The sequence below is a fragment of the Staurois parvus genome, unplaced genomic scaffold (genome assembly GCF_062004578.1).
Source record: "Staurois parvus isolate SC_StPar_1 unplaced genomic scaffold, SC_StPar_1.0 ptg000006l, whole genome shotgun sequence".
NCBI classification, from domain to species: Eukaryota; Metazoa; Chordata; class Amphibia; order Anura; family Ranidae; genus Staurois; species Staurois parvus.
The window spans coordinates 11,323,268-11,346,328 of record NW_028317802.1 but is presented as its reverse complement, the minus strand read 5'-3'; the positions used below and the strand labels follow the sequence as shown (position 1 = coordinate 11,346,328).

Sequence of the window (23,061 nt, the reverse complement as noted above, 5' to 3'; positions counted from 1 at the left end):
TGCACTATTTGCACATTGGACTTTATGAATTTATTTTTAATGAGATATTTATAATTATTTTTGTTTTACACATTTACACAGTAAACCTTATGAATTTATTTATATATTTTTAATGAGATATTTATATTGTAAAATTATCATTATTGGATTTAATCACACACTTCGTATTTTTATGTTTTACTAAACACTGTGGTAATCTAATTAGATTAATTTAGGTAATGCAGTCGTTAAGTTGATATTGACACAGTATATATTAATTAATGGTACATTTTTTAAATATATAGTATCAGCACGGTAATATTAGAGCGCGGTTAATTATTTATTATTTTTACGTGGCTCACATCTTATGAGGGTGAGGAAAAAAATTCCAGCGATCTAATATACTGATCTTTGACTCCAGTGGCTCACAAGTTCATTTTAATAATATTTGGTTGAGGTTATTGCTGCCAAAGGAGGGTCAACCAGTTATTAAATCCAAAGGTTCACATACTTTTTCCTCCCTGCACTGTGAATGTTTACATGGTATGTGCAATTAAACCATGGCAACATCTAATGCTTGTGTAGTATTATGTTCAGCAGACTGTGTTCTTCTATTGTTGTGACTTAGGTGATGTTCAGAGCACATTTTATGCCCAATTCATGCAAAACTCCACTTAATCCCAAGGGGTTCACATACTTTTTCTTGCAACTGTATACTGGAATTAAAAAAAAAATATATTTTTTCATGTTAGTAATAGCGGTGATCAGCAACTTATAGCGGGCCTGGTGTGTTGTGGCAGACATTTTTGCACTAACTGACACTGACACTTTGTGGGAACTAGTGACACTAATACAGTGATCAGGGCTAAAAATATGCATTGACATTGTACTAATGACACTGGCTGGGAAGGGGTTAAACATCTAGGCTGATCAAAGGGTTAACTGTGTGCCTAGCTATGTGCTTGGTGTACAATAGGTGGTGCTTTTACTAGGGGAAGTGAAGGATCATGTTCCCAGCTTTGCAGGAACACACGCTCATTTACTCCCCCTGTTGAACAGAGCTCTGCCTTGATTACATACACAGAGCTCTGTTCTGTCTCCTGCCCGATAATTGGCAGGTGCTGGCAGACATCTGTTCACTGGCACTCACAGATCAGCTTCTGCTGTGAGTAATCAGAGCCAAAGCAATCCGACAGCGCAGCACAATCCCCCACTATGGTGGAAGTGCAAAATCACGTATATATACATGATCTTGCACAGGGGAGCCGCCCTGTAGCAGTAAAACTGCTATAGGGTGGACCTTAAATGGTTAGTTTAGACAAGCATACAGGTAAAACAAAAGTTATTGAGGAAGTGGATTTCAAACAGGCATAAATGTATACAATACAAATAGATGCTGTAGATAATGTGGATATCCGATTGGTTGGACATTGTAAGGTTCTTGTGACTGTTGTAGTTGTCAATGACAATCCTCCTGAAATGACAGTGATTTCACTTGTTGTTCCTGTTCTGAAGTACTGTAAACAAAAGTCAGTGTTCATATTTAAATAGAAAAGTTAGCTGTAACATCACTGATTCTTCATCCTTCAAAATACACCAGCATTCAAAGGAGATGTTTCCCTAATTGCTAATGGGGAGTTGAATTGAAATACAATCTCAGTATGAAGTTGTAATTATATCAAGAGATGAAGGAACACCAACCATCATTTTCAAAGACTCTTAAAATGAATATGAAGTATGTAAATTACAATACCAGATTGTTTCAAAAACCCTATGATGCAATTCTTACAAAAAAACTATTCACTTGGTTCCCATGTGTATACAGTATGAGAATCTGAACCAGATATCGAGCAGAATTCCCTCATCACATATTGTCTTAGTAATAGCCTGTTGATGAGATCCCCGTATCTTCCTATGTTTCCCATCCAGAGAACAGAAAAATATTTGCTTTTGGTGTCCTTTTATGAAACTGAGATCAGCGGTGATCCTAAGAATTGTTGCTGATCTCAGATCATTAGTGGTTTATGAAACAGAGTTGATCAGCGGAGAACATGTTCTCCGCTGATCATCTCAGTACACCGAGAATCTGTCAGGAATGGCCAGTGTATGAAGGAACAATGTCAGCCCTTCACTGGCAATCTGTGTGAAAATTCTCCCTTCAGATTCTCCAGCCCAGTGGTGGAGAATCGAGGGAGCCGCAAATGAATCAGTGGTAATTTACCGCTGCTTAGTAAACTGTATGTTTGACTGATCTCTTACTGTAGTCTCGTGAGATTACAGTAACAGCAGCCATTATCTAGCGTTCAAAGCATTTGTAGATTGCTTTTTTTCCTTATTAGAAGAACTGATCTACACCGCTTCATGAACAGACATTCAGAGGAGAACTCTCTCCTCTGAGAATGCCAGAGAACTGAGCAGAGGTCATTTACCACTGCATGGTAAAAGGACACCTTAGTTTCTTGTGAGTATGAACAAGTGGCTTATTTTCAGTGTTATATAAAAACAATTGATGCTAGTTTACCACTGTTTAGCTAAAATCGTATGCTAAATATTTTTATTAAAGATACAAATGACAATGCCTGATTGGTTTCATGACATTTTATCCTGCCTTGACAATGAGGAATCCAAAGACAATTCAGCATGGGCACTTAAGCTGCCCAAAAACAGATTCCCTCATCCACACATTTGAGGTTGATGAAGGAATCTTCCCCACTATGCTATTGCATTCTGAAAGTGGGGACTCCTCCTCTACTATCAGGATACACTGACTAATAGGCTACAGCACTGATCAAATGTAAAACATCCAACATTCCCAGTCAATAGAAGCCAATCGTCAGATTAACGTCTCCTTAGTGGGAACGGAGAAGCCAATCGTCAGATTAACTTCTCCTTAGTGGGAACGGATGGATCGAAATTCAGCTGGTCATTGCTAAATCGGACAAATTTCAATTCATCTATGGCCAGCTTTATTTACTGAACAGTTGATATTCAGGATATAATGTTCTGTAACCTTATTGTTTTTAGAATGTTTTTGAAAAAATATAATTTGTTATATCTCAGCATGCACTAGAGACTGGATTAAAGCAGGCATTTACAGATTTAGATAAAAAAAGGATAAATATACATAAGGTGGTGGCTTTGGACCATGGAGAGCCAGTTATAACTACAGCAACAGAAATTGTCATTTCCTTGGTGAAATTCAGAGATAAAATTATGTATGTTAATCAGGAACCCAAAGGAATTACTGAAAAGTATTACTGAAGCAAGTATCTACTTGCTGGTTGCCATCTTACTAATATTAACTGTGTTTCTTATACACTGATTACCTTTACTGTATTAATATGGCAGAAATACAAAGATGAAGGAAATGAAGTGATGCATAAATAAAATCTGCTCAAACACTGGGGCTAATTGGGTATATTCTCAGAAAACTCAATTTAGCATGTGTTCTTTACTGTGACAAAGTGACTTGTTTGTGCTTATTCCAAATTGGTCTCAAACATCAAACAAAGAAGAGCATGCAAACCAATCTGGGACTTTAGTACGTAAATGCTTAATATCAGGTAGATGTTTGAATAGAACTATCACCCTCTCTTATGTTTATTAAACAAAAAAAAAGAACAACTCTACAAAAAGCCTTACAGTGATATACAACTGTTGCCTTATGAGGGGTTTATGTATAATTTCCATTAGCAAATGTAAGTAGATATTTTTATAACTATACGTTAACCAAGTTACAAAGTTAGAAATATCAGAGGTTGGTTTAATATAGGTGCACTGTACATACACATGGGAACAAGGGATCAGGTTATAGGAATTGATCTATTAAATAGCTTTGTAGTGGAGGAATGTTTTGATGTGCTAAACATGTGCATGCCACAGGGAATGCTCTATTATGCGAGAATGGACAACACTAAATTAGCTACTAAATTAGCTACCTTATCTTAGACATTATGGGGCCTACGTAATTATCTGAACCAGGCCATTTAAATTTCTTTTGTTTTTACCATGGCCACTTCAAAGTACCCTCTCTTTAGATATGAAATGGAGATGGCCATCTGTCCAGGAATGCACAGTTTTCCAAGGCTTACATAACTAGTGTTCCCTCCAAACAAAGGTCCTATCATAAAAAACGTAATTTTAACACCACAATGGGAGGCTCTGGTAAGGGGCTGAGTTATGCTAAATATATGGGATGGGGAAATCTTCCAATCCTGGATGAGATGCATCGGATATAGGAGATGGATTAGATAGTTCTACCAATCAGGATGGCCCCATGCAAGTCTATGAAAGATAGGTGTATATCAGGGTAGGTTTTGAGGGAAAGCAGGAGAGAAGATCCAACGATCCTCGGAGCCCCCCATGCTACACCACTGGTAAATATCAGGATATCTCTCTCTGGCACTTAGATGTATACATGCTTGTCTTATGTGTTGTCTGTCTTGCTGTTTGTGGGTTCAGGGTATGAGTATTATATTCTATAATTCCTTGGTTTAATCAGTTACGTTTTTTTTCCTTTTTCTTATTGTTGTAAAATAGATAGATTGCGGTGTGTTAGTTTAGACCTCCCTACTATCCACTAATACATTTTGGTTGTTGTGTTAAACCTTTCACTCTTGGTCAAAGAACTCTCATTAATGTTATCCAAATCATAGTCAAGAGATATTAAATCTCAAAAATAGGAACTATGGGTAACACAACTGATATTCAACAAGATAGTGACAGCATGCTTTAAAGGATATCTGATCCCAGGCACAAAAATGTAATATACCGCAACTTACTTGTCCTTATATGTGTTTATGTGTTTACATTTTTATCAAGTACAGAAAATACTTGTTAATCTTGCCAACAATGCAGTGTACTGGTAACTTCCTGTGAATTAAACTGATATATCAAACAATAGTTTCTTTCTTCCAAGCCATTTTCTGTAGACCACTAATTCTCTTGCCCCAAATGTAATGGAAAGAGGAAGATATATTCTTGGCCTAGAGTGGCAACCATGGTAACCATGAATCTCTTTATATTTATGTTTGAGTGAATGAGGATATGTTATTCATGGGATAACCAGGTGAAAATAACAGAAACAATTCCTGGAAAAAGAAAACTAATACAATACCACATTTGAGGAATGGAAAAACTGCAACATATTACATTTTGGGGGTTTAGATATACTTTTAGTGAATATCTAATTGTTTGCTAACGTGCTGCAAAAACTAAGGATACAGATCTGTTGAGATGCAATAGAAAACCAAGCCAATACTTTAAGCCCCCCTTTCTGGAAATCACTATTTCTATATATTTCATTTTGTGGCCAAGGTATAACTTTGCCAAGTGGACTTTGTAATTTATGATAATGGCAGTTTTTAAAAAATTAACATGGCAGCAACTGAAATGTGAAAACTGCTCTGGAACTTAATTGGTATTTGTCTAAACTTTCTGCATGACAAAACTACCTTGTTACATTTTACATTTTAATAAGCTTTATTGTTATAAATTAGGACCATTCATTTTCCAGTTTCTTGAAAAGGTTTTTGAAGGTTTCAGTCGAAACCTATTATATGATTCATTCATAGTCATGTATCAAAATTGTGTAAATTTATTAGGTCATTATATCTGTGAATTGAGGGTAGTATATCTGTTCTGTCTACATTGATTAATTGTAACCAATTAGGAAACAAATAAAAACTTATTTTTCTTGCAGTGACTAACCAAATCTAAATATATATTTTGAGAAATTGTTACAATATATTAACAAATATTAAACTATAAATGTCAAAGTATTTCAAAGGTTCAGTTTTGCTATGCATTGCCTCTATGTAATTTTTGGTCAACCAATCATTGCTATTTTGTGTCCTATCCACTAAGCTATATAACATTCCTGTCCTAAAATCACAACTATCTATTGAAAAAAGCTTAAATTCGAGTTGATTCCTTCAGCATCTTCTTTTCACATCCTAGGGCCTGGAACACAAGTCTGATAGTATAAGTGCATATAGAGAGTGAAGAAAGACCCACACTTTCTCCTTTTTATATCTGTATCTAGTATTGGCACTTAATATCCTGCCATTGGAAGTATCAAATGGTGCTCAAAATACAGAGTTCCAATTTGGGCCTGTATTAGAAATTATGATGTTAAATATCTCTATAGCACGTATAATTTAGGATTATTTTAGTATATTAGTGTAGAATACATTTTAGTTGAAACAGATGTTGCTACATACTTTTGGAATCATACAGCTAGATATTTTGATTTGCTATGTCTGGCTATAAATATGGGAGGTGAGACTTTTGATTTGTTTTTGAAGATTCATTCCTGGAGCAGTCATGATTATTTTTTGCTTAACTACTTGGTGAGTCAACAAACAGAACAAGTATGTTTTACAAGGTTTACTGACATTTTAGATACACGTATATATGTATTAGGACTGACCAATCATGTTATATTATATTATATTTTTTTATTTTAAATTAGTTGCTAGAAGATAATATTTATTTAGAATATGATAACATAATTTAATCTATTGTCACTGCTATAACTGCTGCCAGTTTGAGTTCTTTTAGTATTTCAAACTTAACTTTTGTTTACACTGTAATAGTATTATATGACATGCATTGATAAGAAATAGGTATTTTTAAATTATATATTTTTTGTGATATATAATTGTATTTTATTGCAAAATGTATTGCACAATACACGTTAAGAAATGTGTATAAAATATATTATATATAAATATTCAAAGCATTTTTTCAATAGAAAACATGCAAAACTTTCTAAAGGAAAGAATGACTTTTACGGTTTACTTTGTTTTAAAATCAATGGTGCAATATATGCAGAGAAAGATAGCCATTGTACATTAGCTCTATAAAAATTTCTGAATGAAAAAAAGAGATACATTAAATATTTTATAATAAAATCTAAACAAACGATCATATTACAATTAACAGTCTTTGGCATTTCAACAAAAATGATTAAAAAAAATATGCAATATTAAAAGCAACATTTTATATTGTGTTCTAAACATGTCAAACAAATTAGATCATGCTAATGATTTAAAAAAAAACTTACTAATTGATCACACAAGATGCAACTTAAATATTAGGCACTAGATGTCACTCTCCACCAACTTATAGCAGGAAGGTGAGACCTGAATATGTTTCTCTGTTTCTGATGCTGCATATCCTAGTGCAACAACATCGGCCATGCTGGATTTTTTATTCTCTGCTGTGGTTCTTCCGTAAATTTTAATGTCATCCTTACTGGGAAAATTACCACCTTCAGCTTCAGTGATCCTAAGATATGTCTTACACAAACCTGCATTATCAAGGAAAAGGCAGCTTGGTCCATTTTTTGTTGCTTCAAATGTCTTGGGATGTGGTTCTGTGTCAGCTGCATTATATCATCCCAGAAGAATCCAAACACGGCACCTTTGTTGGAAGAATTGCACAGGATCTGGGACTGGATTTAGGTGAGATTAATTCTAGAATGTTACGTGTTGTCTCCAGAGATGAGAATGAATATTTCCAGGTGAATCTGCAGAATGGAATTCTGTTTGTTAAAGAGACAATAGACAGGGAACTGCTGTGTCCAGGCATACAGTTGTGCATTATTCCTCTTCAGGTTATAGTGGATAAACCTGTACAGATGTATAGAGTGGCTATAGAGATAGAAGATATAAATGACAATAGACCAGCATTTCCATCCTCTGTGAGAAACCTTGTGATATCTGAACTAATGCCTGCAGGAGCTCGTTTCCATGTAGAAGGAGCAGTTGATTCAGATCTTGGAACTAATGCTGTTACAAATTATGAGCTCAGTGCCAGTGATTATTTTGCACTAGATTTCCAAAAATACATGAATCAAATCAGATCATTAGAACTTGTATTAAAGAAATCTCTAGACAGAGAAAAGCAATCTGTTCACAATCTCACACTTACAGCCTTTGATGGGGGTAAGCCAAGATTAAGTGGTACATCTGAAATCATTATCACAGTGGAAGATCTTAATGATAATGCTCCAACATTTAACCAGCCATTTTATCAAACAAGTGTAATTGAAAATGCTCCCAAAGGATCATTAGTAATACAAGTAAAAGCCATAGATTTAGACCAGGGGAAAAATGGTGATGTTTCATACACATTTAGTGAATCAGCAAAGGATGATATCAGCAAAGTTTTTAGTTTAGACAAGAATACTGGGGAAATAAGAGTAATTGGAGAGGTGGATTTTGAAGAGACACAGATGTATGAAATACAAATTGATGCTGTGGATAATGGAGATGTTCAGTTGGTTGGACATTGTAAAGTTCTAGTGACTGTTGTAGATGTCAATGACAATCCTCCTGAGATGACAGTAACTTCACTTGCTGTATCTGTTCCTGAAGACTCTCCACAAGGAACAACTGTGGCCATCATAAGTATCCATGATCAAGATTCAGGATTAAATGGAAAAGTGAGTTGCAACATCACTGATTTTTCACCCTTCAAAATACACCCAGCATTCCAAGGAGATTTTTCTTTAACTGTAAATGGGAAGTTGGATCGGGAAAAAACATCCAAGTATGAAGTTGTAATAGTAGCAAGAGATGAAGGCATGCCACCGCTGTTAGTTTCAAAAACTCTTAAAATTGATATAAGTGACGTGAATGACAATGCCCCATTATTTCAGAAAGCTTATGATACAATCTTTATCAAAGAGAACAATCCACCAGGTTCTCATGTATATACAGCTTCAGCATCTGACCCAGATTTGGGGCAGAATTCCTTTATCACATATTCTGTTAGTGACAGCACTGTTGATGGGATCCCTATATCTTCCTATGTCTCTATCAATCCAGAGAATGGAAAAGTATTTGCTTTAGTTTCATTTGACCATGAACAAGTGACTTATTTCCAATGTCACATAAAAGTGACTGACGCTGGTCTACCTCAGCTTAACTCAAACCTTACCCTGAATGTTTTTATTGAGGATATTAATGACAATGCTCCCACTTTCATGCCACTTTTTCCTGCATTGAATATAAGAACTCCAAAAACAATTCAACCTGGACAGTTAGTTACTAAATTAAGAGCAATAGATATTGATTCCGGATACAATGCTCTGTTGTCTTATCATTTTAAGGATCACTCAGGAAAAGCTCCATTTGTTATATCTCAGCAAACTGGAGAAATCGGATTAAAGCGGGCATTTACAGATTCAGATAATGAAGAATATAGAATAATGGTGGTGGTTCGAGACCATGGAGAGCCAGTCATGACAGCAGTAACAGAAATTGTCATCTCCTTGGTGGAATCTGGCGAGGAAATTCTGTATGATAATCAGGAATTCAAAGGAATTACGGAAGAATTTACTGAAGCAAATATCTACTTAGTTGTTGCCATCTGTGTAATATCAAGTGTATTTCTCATTACACTAATTGCCTTTACTGTTTTAAGATGGAAAAAATGCAGGGATGAAGTGAAAGACCTGAAGGAAAATTACAAGATCTGTTCAAACACTGGAGGTAGTTGGGTATACTCTCAACAAACTCAGTACAGAGTATGTTCAAACTCATTACAAAGAAAGAGTGACTTAATAGTTTTCACTCCAAACAGCTCTCAAATGCCAAACAATGAAGAGCATGCAAACCAACCCGGGGCTCTGCTAAGTGCATCATATCAGGTAAGTTTGAATAAAAATATTGCTCTTTTTACCATTTACACAGCAAAATTACTATTTACTATTTATTTTTGGTAATTTGATGTATCAAATACATAATCACTGAAATCTGCTACAGTAACAACGTCAAGAAAAAGAAAATGCAAAGATATTGTAAATCCTGGTAGCATCAAATACGACAGTAATAGTGAACTTTAAATTAGGTAACCTAACTTTTTAAAATAAATACTGCAGAGGCCTAGGTGTCTAGGGTGCAACATAAAAAGGACAACATGCTACAAGAACAGTTTTGGTTCACCACTGCTCATAGAAGAACTAGTAGATCTTAAATACCTCCAGTCACAAGGCAAATATCAATGTAAACAATTGCAAACTACTAATCTTGGCATACATACCCATTACATTCCATTAAATTGTTGTTAAAGATATTTTTTTCTACTGTTTGAACATTTTATAAGGGTTGAATTTGTTGCATGTTTGTTTAATGCAGTTAACAAAACTCGTAAATTTGACCAGAACTTACAAAGCTAAGGTATACTATTTGGTGAATTGATAAGTAGACATGCATTATTGTTTGTAATTATAACAATTTAATATATACAGTATTCTTTTTTGAAGACGTCTCAGTGTTTTTTTTTTGTGAAAATCATAAATTCAAACCTATTTTAATTCAGAAATACAGTATATAGTATGACATTGTATGTAGATATAATTCATTTCTGGTATATCAGATCTGTGCTATTAATTGAAAGTACCTAGACTCAGACAACCCTTTTCATCACACAGTGGAAGTCATCTAATTTGGGAATTATATAGCAATTACAGCAGTCATTCTGTATTTTCTCTTTTTCCTAGGGTTATTGCCCTCTGATGGCTCCATAAGTATAGCCCATGATTAGAAGGAAGAAAGGGCGGCACATGCTATTTTTTTTACTGATTTCTTTACCACATATTAAGTAGTGAGGCCAGTGTACAATACAATAGGTAAAAAAAAAATAAAACAAAAAATATCATTAATAGCTCTTGACATATTATGCTTAACATAACCAAAATATATTTTATACACTGTTTTAAAATGTCAGCTTTTATAACATTTAAAAATGAATTTAATTATTAATTAAATTTAATTTAAACAGTGTAGAAAACCTAGGTAGGCAAGGTCATCATAGAAATATTTTTATTTATATTTATATTTTTTTACTAAGTTAACAATGCATTCTAATGCTTCTATGTTTGGTCTGAATAACTTGGGTTATCACTGGTTATGAGGAAGTCAAGCAATATGTAATACTGCGTATTTGTAGTTTACATCCAAACCAAACAGTAACACATATATACGGCATGCAGGAGGTGGGCTTTAAACCTGGGCACTGCATATATGTGTTCCTGTGTTTGTGCTGGGAGCATACTGCACAGCACGCTCCCAGCACAGAGACCAGACTCTAGAGCCCCAGGATTAATCACTGTGCAGCCCACCCTGTGTTTTCATTCTCTTCTGAATGGAAAGGATGATGCATTGTATTTTCTCTCCTTGCAGGAGAGAAGGATATAAACAAACAAAAGTATGTCCAAAAACAATAACTTACAAAATAATAGCTAGATCAAGGTTTGATTTGATCAGTGTCAGAGTTAGTGTTAGGGTCAAGGCAAGGGTCAGAGACCAAGACCAGGGTCAAAGGTTAGGGTGAAAAGTCAGGGTCAGCATATTTTTGGTAGAATTGTTTTTTAAAAAACTGCAATTTAAAAATTATTATCAGTGTCAGTATGTTTTAGGTAAAAAAGCAAAATGTGCACTACTTCTGGGCCCTACTACAGGCACAAACAACAAATAACATACACATATTCAGCATTGCTGTTATTATCTGGAGCAGGATAATTTATGTTGGGTTGTTGTTTGGCAAGTTATGATAATAAAAAAAATATACACTAAATTTAAGAGAAATAGATTTTTTTAACTATTTTGGGCCAGTTTCCCTTTGATAAAAAAAAATCAGGCGATAAGCATTAACATTTACCACCAAATGAAAGCCCAATTTGTCCTGTTAAAAAATAAGATATAATTCACCTGGATACACAATGTATTTGCAATCATTTGTACAGTTTTATTAACACATGTCAAAGTTGCAAAAGTGGGTCTCGTCCATCAAGTTTGTTTTACCCTCGGTCATGAGGGAGTTAACACTTTTCCTTGGAAGCAGTAAAGATTTCAGCTAAATAAATGGTGTATTTCTGCTAACTTAGTGAATAAAGTAACACTGTGCTGACTTCAATCATTGAACCTCCAAGGAAAAGTTCATCTTTTTTTTTTCATTTTATTTACAAATGGCTATTCTATGCAAAATTAATTTATCTTTAATTGACCTCATTCATGCTAGCAATCAAAAATTCACCTTGAAGATGCTCTACATGCTGGACTCTTTAAGTAAATCAGGTTCATTGTCTTACTACAAGGTTTAATTTATGATGCACGGGGCCTGATTTACTAATAGCTCTGCATGTACAAAAAAGCATCAATCATCCACAAACAACCAAATAGTATCCTTGTAATATTTACTATGAACCCATTGAGTACATGGACACTGGCACACATAGGCTTCAGTGAACATACGGTGAATTTACAGAAAAATTAAATTTGCTATGAAATGTATTCTTCAGCACCAAATTCACCACCAGTTAACCATGGTATGTATAAAATAAAAACTTGGGTTTTCAGTGTACACCTAAGTGTTAATATTTTAACATTTTTAACATTTTAAAAATCAAAATTTACAATTGTGTAAATTTATTAGATCAATATATCTGTGAATCAAGGGTAGTATATCTGTTCTGTCTACATTGATTAATTGTAACCAGTTAGGAAACAAATAAAAACGTATTTTTCTTGCAGTGACTAACCAAATCTAAATATATCTTTTGAGAAATTGTTACAATATATTAACAAATATTAAACTATAAATGTCAAAGTATTTCAAAGGTTCAGTTTTGCTATGTTACAGATTTAAACTTAATAACCCAAATATTAGAATTTTTTAAAATGACAAATTACATTAGCTTTAGGCAGCAACATGGAAATCATGGTGTTTTAAAACTGTGGTTTTGCACTTGTAATGTACAAAGATATACATTCACTCAGGCTGGTCATATTTTATATATATATATATATATATATATATATATATATATATATATATATATATATATACTCTAAGCTTGAGAATAAAAATCTGGCCATGATTTATAATACTCAGTGTATACATTAGTTTTATATTTAAAGATTTAGGATTTTTCTTTGAATGAAAACAGTATCAGCATCAGCAGTATATCTTTCAATATACTTTACCTGTGAAATTATTTATATGTGAAGTGATTGGCAGGAAAAACAGAAACAGCAATTGAGTATAGGGTATTGATTTATTAAATGCAAATAGGCTGTTCACTTTGCAAGTAAAGTTGTACTGTATATATAAAAAAATAGCATCAGAGATTAGTGAATGAGAAAATCTTCTGACTTCATAAGCCAATCCTGTGCAATCAAAAATGCTGTTTTTATATTTTCCTTGCACATGAATGGGTAGTTTTTGGAAAATGAAACTTCACCGCCTATTTTCCTTTAGCAAATCAACCACCAAAGTGTTTTTAGGTTTCTTTGACTTTATGCACATAATGAAATTAAAAAGCATTATTTTAGATAGAATGTTGTCATCTATGACAATAATTCTTTTTTCACCATTAAAATTATGAAATAATAAAATAATAACTGACAATGTATTTTCCTAATTTGATGTATAACCTGTGACTGCTAATTATTTTTTATTAAATTAACCATAATGAAGCCTATAAAAATCTTCTTGATATCATCACAGACGCTCTTTGTTGTATTTGATTATATTCTGGTAACAGTATTTATTTATTAAAATGTTTTTAACTCTTTATAGGTTATAAAAGCAGTAGTTATGATTAGCATGTGTCTTTGTATGTAGCAAGTATCTTTATATATGTTGAAATCCTGTTTATTAAAAATCCAAAACCAATACAACAAGGGGAGCTAATAAAACCATACCTTGCATTAATTATAAAACTACTGTTATAAAAAGAACCCCTTACTGTGTATACTGTTTGTAAGATTGACATGTTTACAAACTCAAGCTCTCATTTTGATCATAACACTTTCAACCAAAGAATGTATGTAAATCTTCCCTAGCTGTGGCTACGTTTTGTGTTTACTAGATTTAAAAATTTTTATATTCAGGCATTGAAATTTAATGCAGAGTAAGGATCACATTAAGCTTTGATTTAACAGATTTTGCCTCTATGTAGTTTTTGGTCAACCAATCATTGCTATTTTGTGTCCTATCCTCTAAGCTATATAACATTCCTGTCCTAAAATCACAACTATCTATTGCAAAAAGCTTAAATTTGAGTTGATTCCTTCAGCATCTTCTTTTCACATCCTAGGGCCTGGAACACAAGTCTGATAGTATAAGTGCATGTAGAGAGTGAAGAAAGCCCCACACTTTCTCCTTTTTATATCTTTTCTAGTATTGGCACTTAATATCCTGCCATTGGAAGTATCAAATGGTGCTCAAAATACAGAGTTCCAATTTGGGCCTGCATTACAAATTTTGATGTTAAATATCTAAATAGCAGGTATCATTTATAAATCTCATTTAGTGTAGGATACACTTTAGTTGAAACAGATATTGCTACATACTTTTGGAATCATACAGCTAGATATTTTGATTTGCTATGTCTGGCTATAAATATGGGAGGTGAGACTTTTGATTTGTTTTTGAAGATTCATTCCTGGAGCAGTTATGATTATTTTTTGCTTAACTACTTGGTGAGTCAACAAACAGAACAAGTATGTTTTACAAAGTTTACTGACATTTTAGATACACGTATATATGTATTAGGTCTGACCAATCACGTTATATTATATTATATTTTTTTATTTTAAATTAGTTGCTAGAAGATAATATTTATTTAGAATATTATAACATAATTTAATGTATTGTCACTGCTATTACTGCTGCCAGTTTGAGTTCTTTTAGTATTTCAAACTTAACTTTTGTTTACACTGTAATAGTATTATATGACATGCATTGATAAGAAATAGGTATTTTTAAATTATATATTTTTTGTGATATATAATTGTATATTATTGCAAAATGTATTGCACAATACATGTTAAGAAATGTGTATAAAATATATTATATATAAATATTCAAAGCATTTTTTCAATAGAAAACATGCAAAACTTTCTAAAGAAAAGAATGACTTTTACGGTTTACTTTGTTTTAAAATCAATGGTGCAATATATGCAGAGAAAGATAGCCATTGTACATTAGCTCTATAAAAATTTCTGAATGAAAAAAAGAGATACATTAAATATTTTATAATAAAATCTAAACAAACGATCATATTACAATTAACAGTCTTTGGCATTTCAACAAAAATGATTAAACAAAATATGCAATATTAAAAGCAACATTTTGTATTGTGTTCTAAACATGTCAAACAAATTAGAGCATGCTAATGATTTAGAAAAAAACTTACTAATTGATCACACAAGATGCAACTTAAATATTAGGCACTAGATGTCACTCTCCACCAACTTATAGCAGGAAGGTGAGACCTGAATATGTTTCTCTGTTTCTGATGCTGCATATCCTAGTGCAACAACGTCGGCCATGCTGGATTTTTTATTCTCTGCTGTGGTTCTTCCGTAAATTTTAATGTCATCCTTACTGGGAAAATTACCACCTTCAGCTTCAGTGATCCTAAGATATGTCTTACACAAACCTGCATTATCAAGGAAAAGGCAGCTTGGTCCATTTTTTGTTGCTTCAAATGTCTTGGGATGTGGTTCTGTGTCAGCTGCATTATATCATCCCAGAAGAATCCAAACACGGCACCTTTGTTGGAAGAATTGCACAGGATCTGGGACTGGATTTAGGTGAGATTAATTCTAGAATGTTACGTGTTGTCTCCAGAGATGAGAATGAATATTTCCAGGTGAATCTGCAGAATGGAATTCTGTTTGTTAAAGAGACAATAGACAGGGAACTGCTGTGTCCAGGCATACAGTTGTGCATTATTCCTTTGCAGGTTATAGTGGATAAACCTGTACAGATGTATAGAGTGGCTATAGAGATAGAAGATATAAATGATAATAGACCAGCATTTCCATCCTCTGTGAGAAACCTTGTGATATCTGAAGTAATGCCTGCAGGAGCTCGTTTCCATGTAGAGGGAGCAGTTGATTCAGATCTTGGAACTAATGCTGTTACAAATTATGAGCTCAGTGCCAGTGATTATTTTGCACTAGATTTCCAAAAATACATGAATCAAATTAGATCATTAGAACTTGTATTAAAGAAATCTCTAGACAGAGAAAAGCAATCTGTTCACAATCTCACACTTACAGCCTATGATGGTGGTAAGCCAAGATTAAGTGGTACATCTGAAATTGTTATCACAGTGGAAGATCTTAATGACAATGCTCCAACATTTAACCAGCCATTTTATCAAACAAGTGTAATTGAAAATGCTCCCAAAGGGTCATTAGTAATAAAAGTAAAAGCCATAGATTTAGACCAGGGGAAAAATGGTGATGTTTCATACACATTTAGTGAATCAGCAAAGGATGATATCAGCAAAGTTTTTAGTTTAGACAAGAATACTGGGGAAATAAGAGTGTTTGGAGAGGTGGATTTTGAAGAGACACAGATGTATGAAATACAAATTGATGCTGTGGATAATGGAGATGTTCAGTTGGTTGGACATTGTAAAGTTCTAGTGACTGTTGTAGATGTCAATGACAATCCTCCTGAGATGACAGTAACTTCACTTGCTGTATCTGTTCCTGAAGACTCTCCACAAGGAACAACTGTGGCCATCATAAGTATCCATGATCAAGATTCAGGATTAAATGGAAAAGTGAGTTGCAACATCACTGATTTTTCACCCTTCAAAATACACCCAGCATTCCAAGGAGATTTTTCTTTAACTGTAAATGGGAAGTTGGATCGGGAAAAAACATCTAAGTATGAAGTTGTAATAGTAGCAAGAGATGAGGGTGTGCCACCGCTATTAGTTTCAAAAACTCTTAAAATTGATATAAGTGACGTGAATGACAATGCCCCATTATTTCAGAAAGCTTATGATACAATCTTTATCAAAGAGAACAATCCACCAGGTTCTCATGTATATACAGCTTCAGCATCTGACCCAGATATTGGTCAGAATTCCTTCATCACATATTCTATTGGTGACAGCACTGTTGATGGGATTCCCATATCTTCCTATGTCTCTATCAATCCAGAGAATGGAAAAGTATTTGCTTTAGTTTCATTTGACCATGAACAAGTGACTTATTTCCAATGTCACATAAAAGTGACTGACGCTGGTCTACCTCCGCTTAACTCAAACCTTACCCTGAATATTTTTATTGAGGATATCAATGACAATGCTCCCACTTTCATGCCACTTTTTCCTGCATTGAATATAAGAACTCCAAAAACAATTCAACCTGGACAGTTAGTTACTAAATTAAGAGCAATAGATATTGATTCCGGATACAATGCTCTGTTGTCTTATCATTTTAAGGATCACTCAGGAAAAGCTCCATTTGTTATATCTCAGCAAACAGGAGAAATTGGATTAAAGCGGGCATTTACAGAGTCAGATAATGAAGAATACAGAATAATGGTGGTGGTTCGAGACCATGGAGAGCCAGTCATGACAGCAGTAACAGAAATTGTCATCTCTTTGGTGGAATCTGGAGAGGAAATTCTGTATGATAATCAGGAATCCAAAGGAATTACGGAAGAATTTACTGAAGCAAATATCTACTTAGTTGTTGCCATCTGTGTAATATCAAGTGTATTTCTCATTACACTAATTGCCTTTACTGTTTTAAGATGGCAAAAATGCAGGGATGAAGTGAAAGACCTGAAGGAAAATTACAGGATCTGTTCAAACACTGGAGGTAGTTGGGTATACTCTCAACAAACTCAGTACAGAGTATGTTCAAACTCATTACAACGAAAGAGTGACTTAATAGTTTTCACTCCAAACAGCTCTCAAATGCCAAACAATGAAGAGCATGCAAACCAACCCGGGGCTCTGCTAAGTGCATCATATCAGGTAAGTTTGAATAAAAATATTGCTCTTTTTACCATTTACACAGCAAAATTACTATTTACTATTTATTTTTGGTAATTTGATGCATCAAATTCATAATTACTGAAATCTGCTACAGTAACAATGTCACGAAAAAGAAAATGCAAAGATATTGTAAATCCTAGTAGCATCAAATACGACAGTAATAGTGAACTTTAAATTAGGTAACCTAACTTTTTAAAATAAATACTGCAGAGGCCTAGGTGTCTAGGGTGCAACATAAAAAGGACAACATGCTACAAGAACACTTTTGTTTCACCACTGCTCATAGAAGAACTAGTAGATCTTAAATACCTCCAGTCACAAGGCAAATATCAATGTAAACAATTGAAAACTACTAATCTTGGCATAGATACCCATTAAATTCCATGAAATTGTTGTTAAAGATATTTCTTTCTACTGTTTGAACATTTTATAAGGGTTGAATTTGTTGCATGTTTGTTTAATGCAGTTAACAAAACTTGTAAATTTGACCAGAACTTACAAAGCTAAGGTATACTATTTGGTGAATTGAAAAGTAGACATGCATTATTGTTTGTAATTATAACAATTTAATATATACAGTATCTTCTTTTTGAAGAAGTTTCAGTGTTTTTTTTTTGTGAAAATCATAAATTCAAAACCTATCACGCTATTTTAATTCAGAAATACAGTATAAAGTATGACATTGTATGTAGATATAATTAATTTCTGGTATATCAGATCTGGGCTACTAATTGAAAGTACCTAGACTCAAACAATCCTTTTCATCACACAGTGGAAGTCAACTAATTTGGGAATTATATAGCAATTACAGTAGTCATTCTGTATTTTCTCTTTTTCCTAGGGTTATTGCCCTCTGATGGTTCCATAAGTATACCCCATGATTAGAAGGAAGAAAGGGTGGCACACTTTTTTTTTTTTACTGATTGCTTTAGCACATATTAAGTAGTGAGGTCAGTGTACAATATAATAGGTAAAAAAAAAATAAAACAAAAAACATCATTAATAGCTCTTGACATATGCTTAACATAAACCAAAATATATTTTATACACTGTTTTAAATTGTCAGCTTTTATAACAGTTAAACAGTGTAGCAAACCTAGGTAGGCAAGGTCATCATAGAAATATTTTCAAGTTAGCCACCTAACCAGGCACTTATACCCCCTTATTTACCAGGCCAATTTTCAGCTTTCAGCACTGCCGCACTTTGATTGACAATTGCGCAGTCATGCAACATTGTACCCATATGAAATTTTGATCATTTTTTTCTCACAAACAGAGCTTTCTTTTGGTGGTATTTAATCACCACTGGGTGCTTTACTTTTTGCGCTATAAATAAAAAAAGTGCAAAAAATTTGAAAAAAAAAATGTTTCTTTGTTTCTATTATAAAATTTTTCAAACAGGTAATTTTTCTCCTTCACTGATGTGCGTTGATGAGGCAGCACTGATGGGCACTGATAGGCAGTACTAATGAGGTGGCACGGATAGGCGGCACTGATAGACAGCACTAATGAGGTGGCACGGATAGGCGGCACTAATATGCAGCACTGATAGGCAGCACTGATAGGTGAAACTGATGATGGGTACTGATAGACGGCACTGACTGGCATCACTGCTGGGCACTGACTGGTGGCACTGACTGGCACAACTGCTGGGCACTGACTGGCAGCACTGCTGGGCTGCACTGGGGGGTGGGCACTGGTGGGCAGCACTGGTGGGTGGGCACAGGTGGGTGGCACTGGTGGGCACAGGTGGGTGGGCACAGGTGGGTGGCACTGCTGGGCACAGGTAGGTGGCACTTCTGGGCACAGGTGTGTGACACTGCAGACTGGCACAGGTGGGTGCACTTCTAGGCACAGGTGGGTGATCTGCTGGGCACAGGTGGGCGGAGCTAGTGGGCACAATGCTCGGCACAGGTGGGCGGAACTTGCGGGTGGCACTTCTGGGCACCGATCATCAGGGCACTGATCATCAGTGCCCTGATGATCGGTGCCGATCCTCGCTCTGACAACTGCCGGTTCTCGGCAGCACTTTCCTCACGATCTGACAGCGTGAGGAAAGTGCAGCCGAGAACCGGCACTTGCATTTCCCTGTGATCAGCGTGTCATTGGACACCGCTGATCACGTGGTAAAAGGCCGCTGTGATTGGCCTTTTACCACATCACGTGATCAGCTGTGTCCGTAGGACACAGCGATCACGGAGATCGCCGGGTGCGTGCCCCCTGGGGCATGCAGGAGAGCGCGTTCTGGGAGGACGTCATATGACGTCCACCCAGAACTGGCTGGCCGCAGTGCAGCCATCATTCGGCTATCTGCGGTCGGCAACTAGTTAACAATGCATTCTAATGCTTCTATGTTTGGGCTGAATAACTTGGGTTATCGCTGGTTATGAGGAAGTCAAGCAATATCTAATATTGCGTATTTGTAGTTTAAACCCAAACCAAACAGTAACACATATATACGGCATGCAGGAGGTGGGCTTTAAACCTGGGCACTGCATGTATGTGACCATGCTCTAGAGCCCCAGGATTAATCACGGTGCAGCCCACCCTGTGTTTTCATTCTCTTCTGAATGGAAAGGATGATGCATTGTATTTTCTCTCCTTGCAGGAGAGAAAGATATAAACAAACAAAAGTATGTCCAAAAACAATAACTTACAAAATAATAGCTAGATCAAGGTTTGATTTGATCAGTGTCAGAGTTAGTGTTAAGGTCAAGGCAAGGGTCAGAGATCAAGGCCAGGGTCAAAGGTTAAGGTGAAAAGTCAGGGTCAGCATATTTTTGGTAGAATTTTTTAAAAAAAACTGCAATTTAAAAATTATTATCAGTGTCAGTATGTTTTAGGTAAAAAAGCAAAATGTGCACTACTTCTGGGCCCTACTACAGGCACAAACAACAAATAACATACATATATTCAGCATTGCTGTTATTATCTGGAGCAGGAGAATTTATGTTGGGTTGTTGTTTGGCAATTTATGATAATAGCAAGAAATAGACACTAAATTTAAGAGAAATAGATTTTTTAAACTATTTTGGGCCAGTTTTCCTTTGATAATAAAAACAAATCAGGCGATAAGCATTAACATTTACCACCAAATGAAAGCCCAATTTGTCCTGTTAAAAAAATAAGGTATAATTCACCTGGATACACAATGTATTTGCAATCATTTGTTTAGTTTTACTAACACATGTCAAAGTTGCAAAAGTGGGTCTCGGCCATCAAGTTTGTTTTACCCTCGGTCATGAAGGAGTTAACACTTTTCATTGGAAGCAGTAAAGATTTCAGCTAAATAAATGGTGTATTTCTGCTAACTTAGTGAATAAAGTAACACTGTGCTGACTTCAATCATTGAACCTCCAAGGAAAAGTTCATCTTTTTTTTTTCATTTTATTTACAAATGGCTATTCTATGCAAAATTAATTTATCTTTAATTGACCTCATTCGTGCTAGCAATCAAAAATTCACCTTGAAGATGCTCTACATGCTGGACTCTTTAAGTAAATCAGGTTCATTGTCTTACTACAAGGTTTAATTTATGATGCACAGGGCCTGATTTACTAATAGCTCTGCATGTACAAAAAAGCATCAATTATCCACAAACAACCAAATAGTATCCTTGTAATATTTCCTATGAACCCATTGTGTACATGGACACTGGCACACATACAGTTGCAAGAAAAAGTATGTGAACCCTTTGGAATTACGTGGAGTTTTGCATGAACTGGGCATAAAATGTGCTCTGAACGTCATCTAAGTCACAACAATAGAAGAACACAGTCTGCTGAACATAATACTACACAAACATTAGATGTTGCCATGGTTTAATTGCACATAACATGTAAACATTCACAGTGCAGGGAGGAAAAAGTATGTGAACCTTTGGACTTAATAACTGGTTGACCCTCCTTTGGCAGCAATAACCTCAACCAAACATTTCTTGTAGTTGCAGATCAGACCTGCACAACAATCTGGAGTAATTTTGGACCACTCCTCTTCACAAAACTGTTTCAGTGTAGCAATATTCTTAGGATGTCTGGTGTGAATCGCTCTCTTAAGGTCATGCCACAGCATTTCATTCGGGTTGAGGTCAGGACTCTGACTGGGCCACTCCAGAAGGCATATTCTGTGCTGTTGCAGCCATTGTTTTGTTGTATGCTTTGGGTTATTGTCCTGTTGCATCACCCATCCTCTGCGGAGCTTTAGTTGGCGGACAGATGGTCATACGTTTTCCTGCAAAATGTCTTGATAAAATCTGGAATTCATTTTCCCATCAGTGACAACAATTCGTCCAGGCCCTGAGGCAGCAAAGCAGCTCAAAACATGATGCTCCCTCCGCCATGTTTTACAGTGGGGATGAGGTTTTGATGTTGGTGTGCTGTGCCTTTTTTTCTCCACACATAGTGTTTTGTGTTCTTCCCAAACAACTCAATCTTGGTTTCATCTGTCCACAGTATATTTTGCCAGTAGTGCTGTGGAACATCCAGGTGCTCTTTTGCAAACTTCAAACGTGCTGCAATATTCTTTGTGGACAGCAATGGCTTCCTCCGTGGTGTCCTCCCATGTACTCCATTCTTGTTTAATGTTTTTCCTATTGTAGATGTGTCAATAAAAATGTTAGCATGTGCCAGAGATTTCTGTAGGTCTTTAGCTGACACTCTGGGATTCTTCTTTACCTCATGCAGCATTCTGCGCTGTGCTCTTGCAGTCCTTTTTACAGGATGACCACGCCTAGGGAGAGTAGCAACAGTGCTAAACTTTCTCCATTTGTAGACAGTCTGTCTTACCGTGGACACATGAACATCAAGGCTTTTGGAGATACTTTTGTAACCCTTTCCAGATTTTTGCAAGTCAACAATTCTTGATCGTAGGTCTTCTGAGAGCTCTTTTCTGCGAGGCATGGTTCACATCAGACAGTGCTTCTTGAAACCAGTAAACCCAAAACAGGTGTGTGTTTTTTAAGGGCAGGACAGCTGTCAGCAACACATCCAATATCATCACACTGATTGGAGTCAAGGTTGGCTCACTCCTGGCTCCAATTAGCTCTGGGAGAAGTCATTAAGCTAGGGCCTCACATACTTTTTCCTCCCTGCACTGTGAATGTTTACATGTTATGTGCAATTAAACCATGGCAACATCTAATGTTTGTGTAGTATTATGTTCAGCAGACTGTGTTCTTCTATTGTTGTGACTTAGATGACGTTCAGAGCACATTTTATGCCCAATTCATGCAAAACCCCACGTAATCCCAAGGGGTTCAC

General features: G+C 35.3%; 1 protein-coding gene across 9 annotated transcripts in view; it reads left to right on the top strand.

The window, feature by feature from the left end:
* Positions 1 to 23,061, top strand: part of LOC149474338 (protocadherin alpha-C2-like) — a 371,807-nt gene that overhangs the window by 57,919 nt on the left and 290,827 nt on the right. Inside the window, exon 1 of one of the 9 annotated variants that reach the window (XM_089659765.1) lies at positions 15,301 to 17,782. The exons of the other annotated variants lie outside the window; for them this stretch is intronic. Coding sequence (XP_089515891.1) covers positions 15,422 to 17,782 — 2,361 coding nt within the window. The 5' untranslated portion in view covers positions 15,301 to 15,421. Of the gene's footprint in view, positions 1 to 15,300; positions 17,783 to 23,061 lie in introns of those variants that run through there. 9 annotated transcript variants of the gene reach the window in all.